General features: G+C 44.4%; 3 protein-coding genes across 3 annotated transcripts; 1 reads left to right on the forward strand and 2 right to left on the reverse strand.

Moving 5' to 3' along the window:
* Positions 1 to 7,728: 7,728 nt before the first annotated feature.
* Positions 7,729 to 8,234, reverse strand: LOC130350369 (histone H2A type 1). The gene has a single exon (XM_056554879.1). The coding sequence runs from the start codon at positions 8,232 to 8,234 to the stop codon at positions 7,842 to 7,844; it is 393 nt and encodes a 130-aa protein (XP_056410854.1). The 3' UTR covers positions 7,729 to 7,841.
* A 343-nt stretch (positions 8,235 to 8,577) lies between these two features.
* Positions 8,578 to 9,078, forward strand: LOC130350375 (histone H2B 1.1). The gene has a single exon (XM_056554885.1). It carries the CDS (start codon positions 8,578 to 8,580, stop codon positions 8,956 to 8,958), a length of 381 nt encoding a protein of 126 aa, XP_056410860.1. The 3' UTR covers positions 8,959 to 9,078.
* A 2,465-nt stretch (positions 9,079 to 11,543) lies between these two features.
* LOC130350366 (histone H4-like) lies at positions 11,544 to 13,239 on the reverse strand. Its single transcript, XM_056554877.1, has one exon. The coding sequence runs from the start codon at positions 12,078 to 12,080 to the stop codon at positions 11,544 to 11,546; it is 537 nt and encodes a 178-aa protein (XP_056410852.1). The 5' UTR covers positions 12,081 to 13,239.
* Between the last annotated feature and the right edge of the window lie 4,247 nt (positions 13,240 to 17,486).

Raw genomic sequence — 17,486 nt, forward strand, 5'->3', positions numbered from 1 at the left:
TTTATATACACAGGTTGTCATTGAATACAACTATTGGTGATCGGGACTAAACCGCGTAGATTCCATTCCTACCACAAGTGCAGAGACCTGCCCAGTATTATCATAAGGTGTCTGAACAGTAGGTCCCAGTTCACACATGAGATCGCGGCTGCACTGTCATCTCTTGCCAGGTTTCCCCGGTCAGGGGCCGGAGGTCTCTGATAGAATTTCCCTTCCTTGGAAAAGATTCATCCTGAGCTTTTCTGTTATTAGCGCTATATTCACAAGGACAAGCGTTATATCCAGATCTGCTAGATAGGATAAGGTCACATTCAAGTATTTGTTTAGAGAAGCCGAAGACTTTGTCAGTGACGGGAATCTCCTCCCCGGTATACAGGCTCCGATACATGTATCTCTATGGGGTTTATTTGGTTAACCTTCTGTTTAATGCAAATTAGAATCGAATCCTTAATTGAATTACTAGGTAACCGCGTAATAACAGGAAACCACAGAATTGTCGGGAACCTGATAATCACCAATGTAATTGCTGTTAATTGACACAAGATGTCGCTGTTGTACAATGAATGGAATAAAGAACTAGAACTGTGCGGCGAGTAGATGGCGCTATATTTATTAAAACAGTATAAATCCTTACAGTTACAGTTTATACAGATCAGATACATTGTGTTACAATAGTGACACCTGCTGGTGAGAGATTTGTATTCTAATCTTTACATGTTACCAAAGTGTAACGTCGAATATTTATATTTTCTCAGGTTCTAATTGAGACACAAATAGATACAACGATAGATGGTGACTAAGACTTGTAATAACAACACAACAAGTTCAGCTGCTCTTATATCTGGTATAGGATAATCAGGGTTGGAAGAGTCTAGAATATATACATACATCTGCATTGTGCTTGATATAACAAAACATAATAATAAAGTGATGTAATATAGAAGAGCTTGTATATTAGGATGTGGAGTTACAGATTTCCAGTCTCCAAGGTGATGAATTATGTGATCTCCTTGTTGGAGCTGCGGGGCAGGAGCTGTCACCTCTGATCGGGCTCCGGGGAGTGTTCGGGCCGCCAGGAGAGAAGAGAGATGCCGCAATATAATCCGGGGAGAAAGAGGAGAAAGGGGAAAGTGATAGAGAGAACGGGGATAAAGTCACCATTATACTTATATATGACATGTCTAATAGACGTGTTGGGCGCATACATTCGCAATGCGAATATTTATCTTGAATATTTGCATTTTTCTTTTTTTTGTCATATCACAGTGATCATCCCTCCCTGCTTCAAGCTTATGGTTTAAACAAGGCTCCAATACTCGTTACAGTGTCAGACATTCACATATGGGCCTATGAGACTGATCATGTTTGCTGAAGATCACGCGATATTGTGCATGTTAATTTTATGGCGCATAGTAAAAAAAAAAGGCCGCAAATTGTACGAATATTTGTCAATATATTAGCGAAATATCGCGAATTCTAATGTGGCCTATTCCGCTCAATGTCTATGAGAGAAAATGCCATATATCGGCCTCTATTCCGGACACTGTTTGGGGCCGTGTACCCCTCATTCCCCCGAGGAGTCCGGGGAATATTGGTCTTTATATAGGAAAGTGTTTTATTTCTTTTCTGTTTAGTTTTTTCTTCCAGTATCAGCTGGAGGACTATGAACCCTGCGCTGCTGTTAGTTATCGGGGTGAAAGGTCACAGGAGGATTGTGTCCTCTATGGAAAGGGTTCAGGTCTTTTATTAGGACAGATTTTGTTACGTTCATTGTTCTTGTTAAGATCCTGATAGATGGGGAATTATTTATCATATATTGGGGGTACAGTCCACATAAAACATAGGCCGCTCTTTTTCTGTAATTTCTTATAGATAGAAACTGACGTGAATTCCTCCGGTCTGACCCCAGATCACGTGGGGTTATACATTTTTAGTGGCGGCTGCAACACTGGGAAACCCTGATCCACACCCGCGGGTCCTTAGGAGATCTTCAGGTAGGTTACACTTTTATCCCCAGAATAACTTGGAGCATTGATCAGAATATTGGATTAATTTGTCTATGAAGTTGCGACTTTTTGCTCAGGGAATAGTATAATTTAATGCGGAAGATTTTTTTTAGCCCGTATCACAAACCTAAAACTAATAATCATAAATCTAGAATATATAATAGTTATTCTGAAATAAGAAGTATAAATGACTGTTATCATTTAGTTTAAAGCTCCATAGGGTCTTCTTGTCTCTTATACAGAATGGGCAGCAGGAGGCCGCGGCTGTAACACAATGACCTGTCCCTGCTGCACAAGTCATATGGGAGATATCTGTTGTATTATTGTCATTTTTTTTTTAAATAATACATTATTAATTTATTATATATATCTGCAAGAGATCGCCCAGTGTGAACCCTGATCTTGCGGTTGTTTTACAATCCATTTTATTCCGCTGCACATCCAATCAGACAAGGGCATCTAGAGGTCAGCAGCTTTCCTTCCTACACACAGTCAAGAAAGGGACTAGAGAGGCCGCCGAATTCCTTCTTCTATACAGAATTGTTCTGCCATTTGTAAGTCGGCTAGATCTTTACATATATTCCACATTGAACGGGGATTGGCCGATTAAGTCACATGCTCTGTTATAACAAATCCAATAATTCTTCCCCATAACTGTCAATCTCAATCACCAATTAGAATGGTTTCTATAATTGAGCAGAGATCTAATTGCTTATTAAGATTGACAGTTAGAGGAAAGTATCTGTCTATTGGCCAGAACCGAGCATGTGACATCATCATGTGACTTCATCATCCAATTCCCATTCAGTGTGGAATATTTAAACCTCTGCTAGTATTAAAAAAAAAGGCAGAATAATTTTGTATAGCACCTCTGTGTAATGTAATTAAAAATAATATAATTTAATAATAAATAGTATTAAAAAATCACATATGTATATAAAAGAAATCAAGGACGCAGTTGGTCATTGGTGTCCCTGGGGGCCCCATGTGCTGAAACTCTGCAGGCGGCTGCCCTCAGTTCACATTTTGTCAGCAGTAGTCATAAGCTGTTCTATTCACTGACAGCAGTAGTCATAAGTAGTTCTATTCACTGACAGCAGTAGTCATAAGCTGTTCTAATCACCGACAGCAGTAGTCATAAGCTGTTCTATTCACTGACAGCAGTAGTCATAAGTAGTTCTATTCACTGACAGCAGTAGTCATAAGCTGTTCTATTCACTGACAGCAGTAGTCATAAGCTGTTCTATTCACTGACAGCAGTAGTCATAAGTAGTTCTATTCACTGACAGCAGTAGTCATCAGCAGTTCTATTCACTGACAACAGTAGTCATAAGCAGTTCTATTCACTGACAGCAGTAGTCATAAGCTGTTCTATTCACTGACAGCAGTAGTCATAAGATGTTCTATTCACTGACAACAGTAGTCATAAGCAGTTCTATTCACTGACAGCAGTAGACATAAGCTGTTCTATTCACTGACAACAGTAGTCATAAGCAGTTCTATTCACTGACACCAGAAGTCATAAGCTGTTCTATTCACTGACAACAGTAGTCATAAGCAGTTCTATTCACTGACAGCAATAGTCATAAGCTGTTCTATTCACTGACAGCAGTATTCATAAGCAGTTCTATTCACTGACAGCAGTAGTCATAAGCTGTTCTATTCACTGACAGCAGTAGTCATAAGCTGTTCTATTCACAGACAGCAGTAGTCATAAGCTGTTCTATTCACTGACAGTAGTAGTCATAAGCTGTTCTATTCACTGACAGCAGTAGTCATAAGTTGTTCTATTCACTGACAGCAGTAGTCATAAGTATTTCTATTCACTGACAGCTTTTTTTTTTTATACAGTTTGTCATTACACTAAATGTAACTACTGATGATCAGGACTGAACAGTGTAGAACCATCACCACCGCCTGTGCAGAGGCCAGTATATATCATCTCAGGTGTATAATACATCTCTATAATGTGGAATATATGACCCCAGTAGTGCACATGAATCCCCTGTGTCATACGGGTAATGTACAAGCAGTTCATATAATGGAGATATTATGTGAGTTACAAATTACAATAGGATCCTGGAGACCATCAGTTATTAGAATAGGGATCCGGAGATAGAATAGGGACACTGTTATCGCTGAGGATGATGGGGATGATTGTCAACTACATTACAGTCTGGACAATTGAGATGTTCAGTCCTTGAGAAAGGCGCAAATAATCGACGTAACCTGTGACAGCAGTAATTACATCTGTAACGACGTTCAGCACCAAAGTAGTTAACAGCACCTCCACCAACTGTTCTGGGACCACATGGTCGGGGCAGGAGGCACTAGGACCCAGCGCTCTGCAGGGAAGACCTCACCCCTGGGCGCTGTCCAGTAATATCAGTGACCCTCGTATTCTACAGCCAAAGGAGACAAATCTGGGGACAAGTTCTGCTTCACTGCGACTCGGCTTCTACGGACTAAAGTGCATAGAACAGTTCTGATGTAGACAATATATACAGTATAAAGCGGCTGCACTGATAGAATATCAGCCACAAATATAACAAGGATAATTCTAGCAGATAGAAGCCCCAGCTCTATTATAGACAATGTGGCGGCTCTTAGAAGAGCCTTTGGGGTGACAGCAGGAGGCGGAGCAGGTTACTTGGCGCTGGTGTTCTCTGCAGTTAACCCCCTCAGTACTGAATTATATTCAGTTACTATAGTGATGTAAATCGTGTGATCCGCAGTGTAATGCGCCTGTGTGATCGGTGCTGCTGGCTTCAGTCTCCCGACACCTGTGACTGTAATTGATGCATAGAGGACACTAAAGGGTTAACTCTAGGCGGAGGGGAAACTGTTGGGGCCGATCAGGGGGATTCTAGTGAGGCGGAGAGGAGAGAGGACACTATGTCCGGGGCTGACCTCACAATGGTGGGTGTATACGGGGTCTTCCCTGCAGAGTATATAGAGGAGCCGCGTCCCTGTCCTATTCCAGACCTGATACCGATCACATCCTGCAGCCCGACACTGCTGAGAATGCGGCGGGGAAAGCTATCCTGTATTTTATACATTGTCATTTTGTTGTTATTTAATGTACTAAATTCCGATATTATGTCACTCAGCTGCAAGAGATCGCCCAGTGTGAACCCTGATCGTGCGGTTGTTTTACAATCCATTTTAACTGTCAGCGATCACCGTGTATTTAGACCTGATGAAGTCTTAGTGGGGGGAGAGATTCCCGGGCCCGTCATTGATAAAAATCCTCCCCGATGTGAATATAACGCTTGTCCGTGTGAATATAGCGCTAATAGAAAAGCTCAGGACTAATCTATTAATAGTAAATCATCTCCTAGACCTCCGGTGTTCTCTATCCGAATAAGTGTCCGAGAATCTCAGCCTCCTGGGAGGGAAGGGATAGAGAATGGGATACTAATAATGGAAGGGAAAAGAATGGAGCAAAAGGAACAATTAAATTCGAATAAAAAGGAAAGTTACAGGGAATAATATATATATATATATATATATATATATATATATATATATATATATATATATATATATATATATATATATACCATTTTTATTATGAAGCATAAAAGTAATCTCAGGACCCTGTGGTTACTAATGTTATTGGTTAAAATAGACCCCACCGATCTCTCCCCTTCAGGCTTCCATGCGCGGCCGATTTATTCACAAGCTGAGCCGAGACAGCAGGAGGGTGAGCGTACACCGGCCTTTTACTATTAATTCAGGACTATAATTTACGAATATTGCGCATAGGACTCACAATTTCATTGGTAGCATACACACAGTGCGATATCATACATTGTGTCCAACCAAAACTATTCAAATGGTGTTTTATGTTTCTTTATTGGAATTAATATTGAGACATTTTCTTAGTAACAAAGTGTTTCTAGTGTCTCATTCGTTACATCTAACGGGATTGTTACTTTTTATAACAGCTCAGCCTTTCCTTCACTTCACCGATCTGTCTGTTTTACTAGTGCAATAATGGGTTAACTATTTTATGTGATTACTATCTATTTTAACAATAATACTAGTATCTAAAGGGCTCTGAGATGACTATTATGTTTCATGATCAATGTTATTGTTCTCCGAGAGACCCAGCTAAGACTATCTAGTTTACTACAACTTTCCTCGTTTTATTCTTAATTATATTTGTGTCATTTATATTTTTATTTATTCATTATTCTCATTCTACAGCGATAATTGTAGAATGAGCGGGAAAATAACAGTTCTATAGCCGGATACCGAGCTCTTATTGGCTGATCTCCGGCCGGTGCATTGCCGTGGAATGAGATTTGCCATAGAATGAGATGGTCCGCCTCCATCACATCCTATTGGCTCTCTCTTGTCACGTGACATATTTAAACGTCACGCATCGATGCGCACAGCAGTGTCAGTTTGGCTATCACAGGGAGAGGATCTCCTCTCCCTGTGATAGCTGAAGCTGCACGGAGCTCTCATGGCCTCTGTGGCCCGACAGAAGTTCACACATGTACTCAGCTCATACGGCTGCCTCATATACATTTACTGTTGATCCACAGCGCTATCGGGATCCCTATGCCCGATGGCGCTGTCATCAGGATCCCCACGCCCGCAGCTCTACACCCCGTCCCCCGCATCTCTACTCCCCGTCCCCCGCAGCTCTACTCCCCGTCCCCCGCAGCTCTACTCCCCGTCCTACGCAGCTGTACTCCCCGTCCCCTGTGAACGCTCAGGGAGCGATCCACAGCGCTATGGGGATTCCTACGCCCGATGGCGCTGTCATCAGTGTGCGTCCCCGCGAGCGCCCCATGCCCGCAGCTGTACTCCCCGTCCCTCCGTAGCTCTACTCCCCGTCCCGTTAACGCTCAGGGAGCGGGGAACAGAAAGTAGAGCATCGGGCGCAGGTAAAGTAGTACTGCGCATGCGCAGCACTACGCAAATAACTTAACCTGCGCCCGATGCTCTACTTTCTGTTTCCCGCTCCCTGAGTGTTAACGGGACGGGGAGTAGAGCTGCGGGGGGCGGAGGACGGGGAGTAGAGCTGCGGGCGTGGGGCGCTCGCGGGGACGCACACTGATGACAGCGCCATCGGGCATCGGGATCCCGATAGCGCTGTGGATCAACAGTAAATGTATAGGAACCAGCCGTATGAGCTACGTAAATGTGTGAACTTCTGTCGGGCCACAGAGGCCATGAGAGCTCCGTACAGCTTCAGCTATCACAGGGTGAGGAGATCCTCTCCCTGTGATAGCCAAACTGACACTGCTGTGCGCATCGATGCGTGCCGTTTAAATATGTCACGTGACAAGAGAGAGCCAATAGGATGTGATGGAGGCGGACCATCTCATTCTATGGCAAATCTCATTCCACGGCAATGCACCGGCTCTGGGGCGATTATTCCCGGTCACTGTATACAGCGAGTGCCGGGATCTTTATGTAACCAACGATGGAGAAGCGCTGACCCCTGATCGGCTGGATGGAGGCCGCGCTGTGTAATGCGGCTGGAGATCCGATGTGTTCAGGAGCTTCCATTACACAGGAGGCTACAGTATAGGGGGCGCCATCTCTACACTGCGGTCCCGTCTATTGTGGAGGATCCGTAAACTACATCGTGAGAAAACGTATTCATTTCGAGACTTAACCCTTCCAATACAAACTACATTCTGCACAACCCACACGGTGTCCTATACTAGATAAAATGTGCCGGATGTTGTTTAATCCCTATAACAGCCCAGATCCCTATCACACCCGAGATCAGCGGCGCCAGCTCTGTAGGAGACAATGTGGTGGCTCTTAGAAGAGCCTTTGGTGTTCGGGATGATCTGGGATAAGCGGTGATCACTTGCTCTTGGCCGCTTTGCTGCTCTCGGTCTTCTTGGGCAGCAGCACGGCCTGGATGTTGGGCAGGACGCCTCCCTGGGCGATGGTCACCCCACCCAGCAGCTTGTTCAGCTCCTCGTCATTGCGCACGGCCAGCTGCAGGTGACGGGGGATGATGCGGGTCTTCTTGTTGTCCCGGGCGGCATTACCGGCCAATTCCAGGATCTCAGCTGTTAAATACTCCAGCACAGCGGCCAGGTAGACCGGAGCACCGGCGCCCACCCTCTCGGCATAGTTCCCTTTGCGGAGAAGCCTGTGAACACGACCGACGGGGAACTGGAGTCCTGCCCGGGATGAGCGGGTCTTGGCCTTAGCCCGAACCTTCCCTCCTTGTTTGCCGCGTCCAGACATAAATATTGCTGAAACAAACATAAAAACTCAAGAGAAGTCTCTCTGTGATGTAACTGAGATATTCTTTCTGCTGCCTTTTATATGTTTCTGCTCCGCCCTTCGGCTCCCGTGATTGGGTAGATTTGAATCCTGCCAATGGTGACGAGACTTGAAGAAACACCAATGAACTGCCCTGGGCGGGGCTTAAGACGCTCCCACAGGTCACATGACTTGCTCCTCCAGTAGAACAGTGAGCAGACAGCATTTCTTATTTGCATGGGCTGCATATAAATACGGCTGCGGTGGGAGGAGGAAGCATCATTATTCTCTCTGTTCTAGTGAAGAAGGATTGTGAGTGATCATCATGCCTGATCCCGCCAAGTCTGCACCAGCCCCCAAGAAGGGCTCCAAGAAAGCCGTGACCAAGACTCAGAAGAAGGACGGCAAGAAGCGGAGGAAGACCAGGAAGGAAAGCTATGCCATCTACGTGTACAAGGTGCTCAAGCAGGTCCATCCTGACACCGGCATCTCCTCCAAGGCCATGGGCATCATGAACTCCTTTGTCAACGATATCTTCGAGCGCATCGCAGGGGAAGCCTCCCGCCTGGCTCACTACAACAAGCGCTCCACCATCACCTCCCGGGAGATCCAGACCGCCGTGCGCCTGCTGCTGCCTGGAGAGCTGGCCAAGCACGCCGTGTCCGAGGGCACCAAGGCCGTCACCAAGTACACCAGCGCCAAGTAACCTGCTCCGCCTCCTGCTGTCACCCCAAAGGCTCTTCTAAGAGCCGCCACATTGTCTATAATAGAGCTGGGGCTTCTCCTGTCTGTATTCCCCGTATTCTCTTCTGTATATGTGGCCGCTATTCTGTCAGTACAGTCTATTGATACTATATATATTCTGCTCCGGGATCGGGTGAGATCAGAGCGACTGCTGCGGTTCTCACTGACTGCAGGATGTATATTCTCCTGTGGTGGAGCGGGGGGCGCTGTAGAGTTCTCCGAAGTTAACCCATTGCCTGATCTGTCTTGTGATCAGTATCTCCTCCACCAGATTCCCCGATTATTTCTTCTATAATCTCCGCGGTCCTGATCGATCACACAGCCTTACTGGAGTGAATTGTTGCGGTAACGCTATAATATGTAGTCTGCACAATCTATAAATCCTAATTTACTGACCGGGGAATCTATTGATCGGTATCGCCGGGGATCGGTAGAGCCCGACTCTACACAGCAGGAAGGACACCACAGTATCAGAGTATTTCTCCGCTCATAGGCAGCATTAATTCTATATAAATCCCGATGGGCCAATGTTCATTTATTAATGCCCCTTTCCACACTCACACATTGGCTGATCACAGGATGTTCAGGGTTTGAATTTCCCGCTTCCTCCAGACCCGATAACAATGGAGAGATCCCCCTCATTCTCGTGTATGTCACCAATAAAGATCCTAATCCTATGCGCAATGCTCGCACAGCTGCCGTTGGTTATAATCTTTGGAAATTATTTATAGTCATGAATTATAAGAAAGTCTGGTGTAGAGAACCGCACACCGCTCCCACTCATACACCGATCACCCTCCCGCTGTCTCGGTCTCAGCTTGTGAATAAACCGGCCGTGCATGGAAGCCTGAAGGGGAGAGATCAGTGGTGTCCAGGTGCGGTCTGGATGTTCCCAGTGATAATACTGGAGTAGAGTCCTCGCTAAAGAGTTAATGATGATTGAAAGTTGTCACAATCTAGCGCTTGTTTTTTGCGCAAATAAAAATGATTTTCCAGTTGTCTGGTCACATAGATGGGGGTAACCAGACGCATTTCAGTGGTTTAGATTATCTATTGTAACCAATAATACTAGTAGCCCTGTGATAACTTTTATGCTTCATGATAAATGTTTTATTTTTTGCCTCTTTCCTCGTTTTATTGGTATTAGTTTTAATGTTCCATCTTGATTTTTTTTAAATCATATTTTAATTTTACTTTCAGAAGATTCATCCAAAGCTTTTCTATAGTTAACGCTATATTCACACGGACACGCGTTATAGCCAGATCGGGAAGGGTTTTATCAATGACGGGCCCGGGAATCTCTCCCCCACTAAGACTTTATCAGGTCTAAATACACGGTGATCGCTGACAGGTAAAATAGATTGTAAAACAACCGCACGGTCAGTGTTCACACTGGGCGATCTTTTCCAGTAATTTAATACATAGAACAATAAAATAATGTATAAAAAATAATTTCCCTGCCGCCTCCTTTTCAGGTGAAGGGAGTCAGGCTGCTGGGGGAGGGTGCAGGATGTGATCGGTATCAGGTCTGGAATAGGACAGGGACGCGGCTCCTCTATATACTCTGCAGGGAAGACCCCGTATACACCCACCATTGTGATGTCAGCCCCGGACATAGTGTCCTCTCTCCTCTCCGCCTCACTAGAATCCCCCTGATCGGCCCCAACAGTTTCCCCTCCGCCGCCTTTTTCATCCTATTTACAGAAACCAGAGGAATGTAGTCACGTGTACAGGGAAGAGGACGAGACAAAGGGAGAAACGATCAGAAGAAGAGCGGGAATTTCAAAATAGTCAACTACGGTGATCAACCAATGAGCGAACATTCGGGTCTATAACTCCGCCTAGATTTAACCCTTTAGCGTCCTCTATGCACCACTTACGGTCACAGGTGTCGGGAGACTGAAGCCAGCAGCACCGATCACACAGGGGCAATGCAGAGGACACGATCTACATCACTATAGTAACTGAACTCAGCACCGAGAGGGTTAACTGCAAAGAACAATCCCGGGATCCTGCTTATGAGAACAGGCGGAATATATATATATATATATATATATATGCGCAATTTGCTTGGGTGTGAACAGCGCCATTAACATACAGGTGTTATATAGAGTGAAGGCTCATTTGTCCGGATAGCGGGATATAGAAGGGTCTTACCGGGATATTATCAGGAGATTTGCATGTTCTATAACACGGACTCTTTAGGGAGGTAATGAGTGATATGGTGGGGAGGGAAGTAATGTAATCTGGAGAAGATGAATGTAGATTGTAACAGTAACTATAATCACGGAGGAAGATGAGGGCAGTAGTCAGAACATTCAGAGGAGATCCCCCGGAGCAGATAGGAGGGAAATACCGATAGACTGATCAGGTGCAGCGATTATGGCAGGACAGGGAAAAACAAACACCGCAACCACAAGAGCAAAACACCGATCACACAACCTCTCAGTAGAGAAGACACAAGGAATTGTAGCCTTTCCATAGAACATGTGGGCGGCTCTGAGAAGAGCCTTTGGGTTGATGTGATGGAGCCGAGTAGAAGCAGAATTAACCTCCGAAGCCGTAGAGAGTGCGGCCCTGTCGCTTGAGGGCGTACACCACGTCCATAGCGGTGACGGTCTTCCTCTTGGCGTGCTCGGTGTAGGTGACGGCGTCACGGATGACGTTTTCCAGGAAGACTTTCAGGACACCGCGAGTCTCTTCATAGATGAGGCCGGAGATGCGCTTCACACCTCCCCTGCGAGCTAGACGGCGGATGGCAGGCTTGGTGATGCCCTGGATGTTATCCCGGAGCACCTTCCTGTGCCGCTTGGCTCCGCCCTTACCGAGACCTTTCCCTCCTTTACCGCGTCCAGACATCTTCTCTATGTAGCGAGTAGACTGCAAGATACTGAGTGCGGCCGAGTCCGGCTTATATGGCACATGGGTGGACCTGAAAGAAAACTGGAACAAAGATGACATCATCCGGGGGGCGTTTCTTTTAACCACATTTACATTCCTGACCCTCCCCCCTTTCCGTTGATTGGCTGAACACGAGACAAGAAGGTTTTGAATTTCCCGCCCATTCCAAAACGTTTGCTGCATTTTTCCGATTCTAAATAATCAGTTTTTTTTTCTTACCGCGATTCTCCCCAACATTCTAGAGAAGAGCAGTCGTCATTGTACCGAGCGGGAATGGTGATCGGGCAGGTGTGTGAGCTGTATGTTACACACATGGGAGAGGATCAATAGCAGCACAATAATCTGTCAGGTGTATAATGTGTGTGCGGGGAGCAGCAGATGGCAGAACAAATCTTGTGAATGGATCGATCACTCGGGCAGCATTACCAGGTCTACAGGACTGCTCACCCCCGGGCACCAAGACTCTGCACACATTGTACGACATTATATGGAGCCCCGATATGTGCAATGAGAGTGACCGAGAATAATCGTCCGAGAGCCTGATCCCACGTGTTAATACCATAAAAACAAATAAACCCATCAATTCTCAGGATGGATAACACCATGTGTACAACCAGTTAACGAAAGAGTTAAATGTACCTCCAAATTTGGGTAAATCAATAACTTCCTTAAATCACATCTATCCATAGAGATCGTCTATTTATCACAGCAGTATAAATCCTTACAGTTACAGTTTATACAGATCAGATACATTGTGTTACAATAGCGACACCTGGTGGTGAGAGCTTTGTATTATACTCTTTACATGTTACCAAATTGTAACAAGTAATATTTCCCAGGTGCTGACACAAGTTACAGAGATACAAATAGATACAACTATGGATGTTGACTAAGACTTACACCCCCTGCTTATTCTATACCAGATATAAGAGCAGCTGAAATTGTTGTGCTGTTATTGTAAGAGTCTGTAAGATGATCAGGAACAAATAAATACATCTGCATTGTGCTTGATATAACAAAACATAATAATAAAGTGATGTAATATAGAAGAGTTTGTATATTAGGATGTGGAGTTACAGATTTTCCATCTCCCAGATCCTGAATTATGTGATCTCCTTGTTGGAGTTGTGGGGCAGGAGCTGTGGATTTATAGTGTTTTGTTTAGTTTTTTAATTTAATCCATAATTACATTAATACCCATAAAATCTAATTATGAATTAAATTATTTAATTGTTCACTATTGATGCATCCACTAGTTATTGATCATTAATACATTGATTAATTATTATGGTTGTAAATATTTATAAATTGTATGATCCATGTAAAAGGTGGATATCATGGGGGATAGAGATGAGCGAACTTACAGTAAATTTGATTTGTCACAAACTTCTCAGCTCGGCGGTTGCTGACTTTTCCTGCATAAATTAGTTCAGCTTTCCAGTGCTCCGGTGGGCTGGAAAAGGTGGATACAGTCCTAGGAAAGAGTCTCCTAGGACTGTATCCACCTTTTCCAGCCCACGGGAGCACCTGAATGCTGAACTAATTTATGCAGGAAAAGACATCAACTGCCGAGCCGAGAAGTTTGTGACAAATCGAATTTACTGTAAGTTCGCTCATCTCTAATGTGGGATATTAATGAATTCGTGTTGTGGAAAGTTATTTGTGTAGACTGATTTTTCAGCAGTGTTTTTTGGCGCAAGGTGTTAAAAAAAAGGAGTTACTGGAAGATATTTCATTTGCGCAATAGTTACCAAAGTGTGGTCCAGGTTTACTTAGGTTTTTGACTTTTCAAAGAACTTTGCCCTCAAAATTTGTGACTTTTAGAAAAGACTCTGGTTTCTGAGCTATTCGGTTTGTCACACAATAAAAGCACAAAAAGTGACTGCGCCTGGCAACTTGCTACAAAAGGAAACAAAAAGAAAATCCAAATAACTTGATAAATCCCCCCACCCCATGTTCCTTATAATATGATATAATGGCATAATATGATATGTATCATGTTAATCCAGGGATCCCTCTAGTGGTGTAGAGTAATAGTGCAGCAAGTTTTTCTTAGATATCAAGAACATGGAGGCCGTGATTGTGACATAATGACCACGCCCCCTTGTGACATCACATCACACCCACTCTATTCATGTCTATGGGAGGGGACGTGTTAGCAGACACGCCCCCTCCCATAGATATGAATGGAAGGGGTGCGGCATGACCATGACATAACCACAACTGCCCCAGGAACCCTGCATTTGTTTAGAAAGTCGGGTGTTGCGGGAGATCACGGAGGTCCTGCTACTGGGATAGGGGATAAGATGTCTAGCAGTGGAATACTTCTTCAGGGCAGGCAGTTGCACCCACCCCACTTCTTGACAAAGATTCAAAACACGTATTGAGGTGGTGGTGGGGTGTACTCTCTGAGTCCTCAGCATGTCAATAACCGGTAACTAATACTGTTTGTAAATCATATGGCATAATAGCGTGCACTATGAGGGAGATGTGACACTGTTGGTTGATAGTTGTCTCTGGGAATATTCCAATATGTGCACCCTATCTTGTGTTTTTGGGGTTGGTGTTTTTTAGGGGTGGGCCATTTTAAAATGGGAGGGCTCTCTGTTGCTGTATGTAATCCTTTTTGTAAATAATAAAGCATTTTGTGGACACTTTCTTGTGTCAGTCTATTATAGGTTATTTAATTTTTGGAAACACTTGGAAAAAGCCATTGTGTGTTCCGATACCTTAGTGTGCATTTTAACACTGGAAGAAACCTGACAACAACCAGGGATATTTTATCCACCCTCAAGGGTAGAATCAGAGAGAGTATTCAGTGCAGTAGGATCCGTCATCACCCCTAAGACAACAAGTCTGCCAGCAGCATGGAACATGTAACCTCCTGTGCCAGATGCCACTGAGAAGACAGTACAACCGCCACCCCTGCATCATATAGATCACATACCAAATAGATCATATTCATCACATAGGTCAGTGATGGCAAACCGTTTTGAGCCCGAGTGCCCAAACCGTAATAAACACCAACTTTTTTTTTTCCCCTCAAAGTGCCAGCACAGCAATTAAATCAGAATACTGAGGTTTAGGTTTAGAAAAAACAACTTAGGTAGGCAGTATGTTCCCCCACAATAGGTAGGCAGTATGTTCCCCCACAATAGGTAGGCAGTATGCTCCCTCACATTAGGTTGTAGTTCCCCCACATTAGGTAGGCAGTATAGTTCCCCCACATTAGGTTGTTGTAGTTCTCCCACATTAGGTTGTAGTTCCCCCATATTAGGTTGCAGTCCTCCCACATTAGGTGCAGTATAGTTCCCCCACAGACATACAACCTTCAGCCATATATAGTGTATGGCTGGAGGCTGTATGTCTGTGTACGGCCTCACAGTGCTCCATCCATCGCTCCTCTGGTCAGGGGTCATGACCTAATCTTAATAGACCATAGCAGTAGGTCCCGGGACCGGAGGAGTGGTGGTCGGAGCGCCGAAGCTGAAGTGTAGCTGGTAAATTACCATGTTGGCCAGCGCGCGTCATCCTCCTAGATGCTTCGCTCCTTCGTTCCTATGGGCGCACGCATGCACTACCTCCCTGCGGCCCCTGCATTTTTAAAGTTAACGCGGGGCCGGAGAAAGGTAATCAGGGACATCTTTGTGTCCGAAAAGATCTTTCGGGACACAGGGATTTCCCGGTTTACCCTGCCTGGCAAACTATGGCTGCGTGCCCACAGAGGGGGCTTGGCGTGCCACCTATGGCACGCGTCCCATAGGTTCGCCATCACTGACATAGGTCATATAGAGGTGTAAATAATAGATATTATATACAATCCTGTATTCAGGATATGGATCCTTCTTCATGGCATAGTCAAGTACATCATATTGATCATATAGACCATATTAGTCAATAAATAATTTCCTCCATTATGTGAAGTACCCATCTACTATAAAGCAGATCACATTGATCAGTATCCCATACATTGATAACCACTGTGGTCATATAAGGTAATGTAATGAAGAAAATTGTGTGTCTGTAGTGGAATATTACCCTCTGCACAGGGACACACTTTTCTGCTGTACAGCCGTCTCACTCCATAACCTCTAATCCTAATCCTATCCTTAATCCTTATTCTGACCCCTAATCCTAATCCTATCCCTAATCCTAACCCCTAACACTAATCCTAAACTCTAATCCTAAACCCTAATCCTAAACTCTAATCCTAGCCCCCTAATCCTAGCCCCTAATCCTAATCCCTAACACTGATCCTAAAAACTAATCATAACCCCCTAATCTCAATCCCTAACACTATTCCTAACACCTAATACCTACAGTCTAGTCAAGAATCTACAGTCTGTTACAAGTATAATTAGTGCCAGCAAGCTGCTGGGTCCTTCCTTGTTCCTGGCCAACTCTCTGGGATTCTGGCCGAGCTGTAGAGACTATAACAACTGTCTGACCTCAGTAAAGCCTCCATTAAACCATAACCCGGTTGTGCACTCTCATTTCACTGCCTAGCCATTGGGATAGTGGAGATATCATTTGGGTGGTTCCCGATACCCCCCCCCAAAAAAAAAAAAAAAAAATAAATAAATAAATAAATAAATAAATAGACACTCTGGCGTAACGAACATTAGGGGTTAATAACACCTTGCCCCTGGGGTTAATACCATCCACTTACACCACTACACCCCGTGGTCCTGCCATTTATTGTGGCTCACCACACTACCACTAGAGTGGTTCCTATGCTTCCTGGCTGACCAAAACATCAGCCAGGAACCATAGTAACTTAGAAGTGGTCTGTGGTCACCACCTGCAGAACCACTTCTTTACTGGGGGCATCTTGCTAATTACCTACAATGTCCATCTGTTGTCTGTTCCATTTGCACAACAGCATGTGAAATTGATTGTCAATCAGTCAGTGGCATGTAGTTTCCCCCCCCAACCCCTCCCCAACATTAATGTACAGGGTACATTAACACGGGCGGGGGTTTACAGCAAGTTTCCCGCTAAAAGTTTGAGAGAAACACACTGTAAAACACTACACTTCACTAACCCAAAATAAAGAGTAAAACACTACATATACTCTACACCCTTACACTGTGCCCCCCCCCCCCCCAAATAAAAAAATAAAAAAAACATCTTTTAAGTCAGATTTTCCAAAACGGAACCTAGAGCTGTTGCATAATAACAACTCCCGGTATTGCCCGACAGCCATTGACTGTTCAGGAATGTTGGGAGCTTTGCAACAGCTGGAGGCACCCTGTTTGGGGAAAACTGACATACAGTATTTTTGGTGGAGGAAGCAAGTGTAATGCTTGCATCCAGGTCCACCTCTATGAAAATCCCTAATTTAGGCCTCAAATGCACATGGCGCTCTCTCACTTCGGAGCCCTGACGTATTTCAAGGCAACAGTTTAGGGCCACATATGCGGTATTTCCGTACTCGGGAGAAATTGCGCTACAAATTTTTGGTGGCTTTTTCTCATTTTACCCCTTATGAAAATGTAAAGTTGGGGTCTACACCAGCATGTTAATGTAATTTTTTTTTTTTTTTTTTGTATAACTGTTTATTTAAAGAATTTTGTATTTTAATACAGA

This window comes from Hyla sarda, unplaced genomic scaffold (genome assembly GCF_029499605.1).
Source record: "Hyla sarda isolate aHylSar1 unplaced genomic scaffold, aHylSar1.hap1 scaffold_944, whole genome shotgun sequence".
Classification (NCBI taxonomy): domain Eukaryota; kingdom Metazoa; phylum Chordata; class Amphibia; order Anura; family Hylidae; genus Hyla; species Hyla sarda.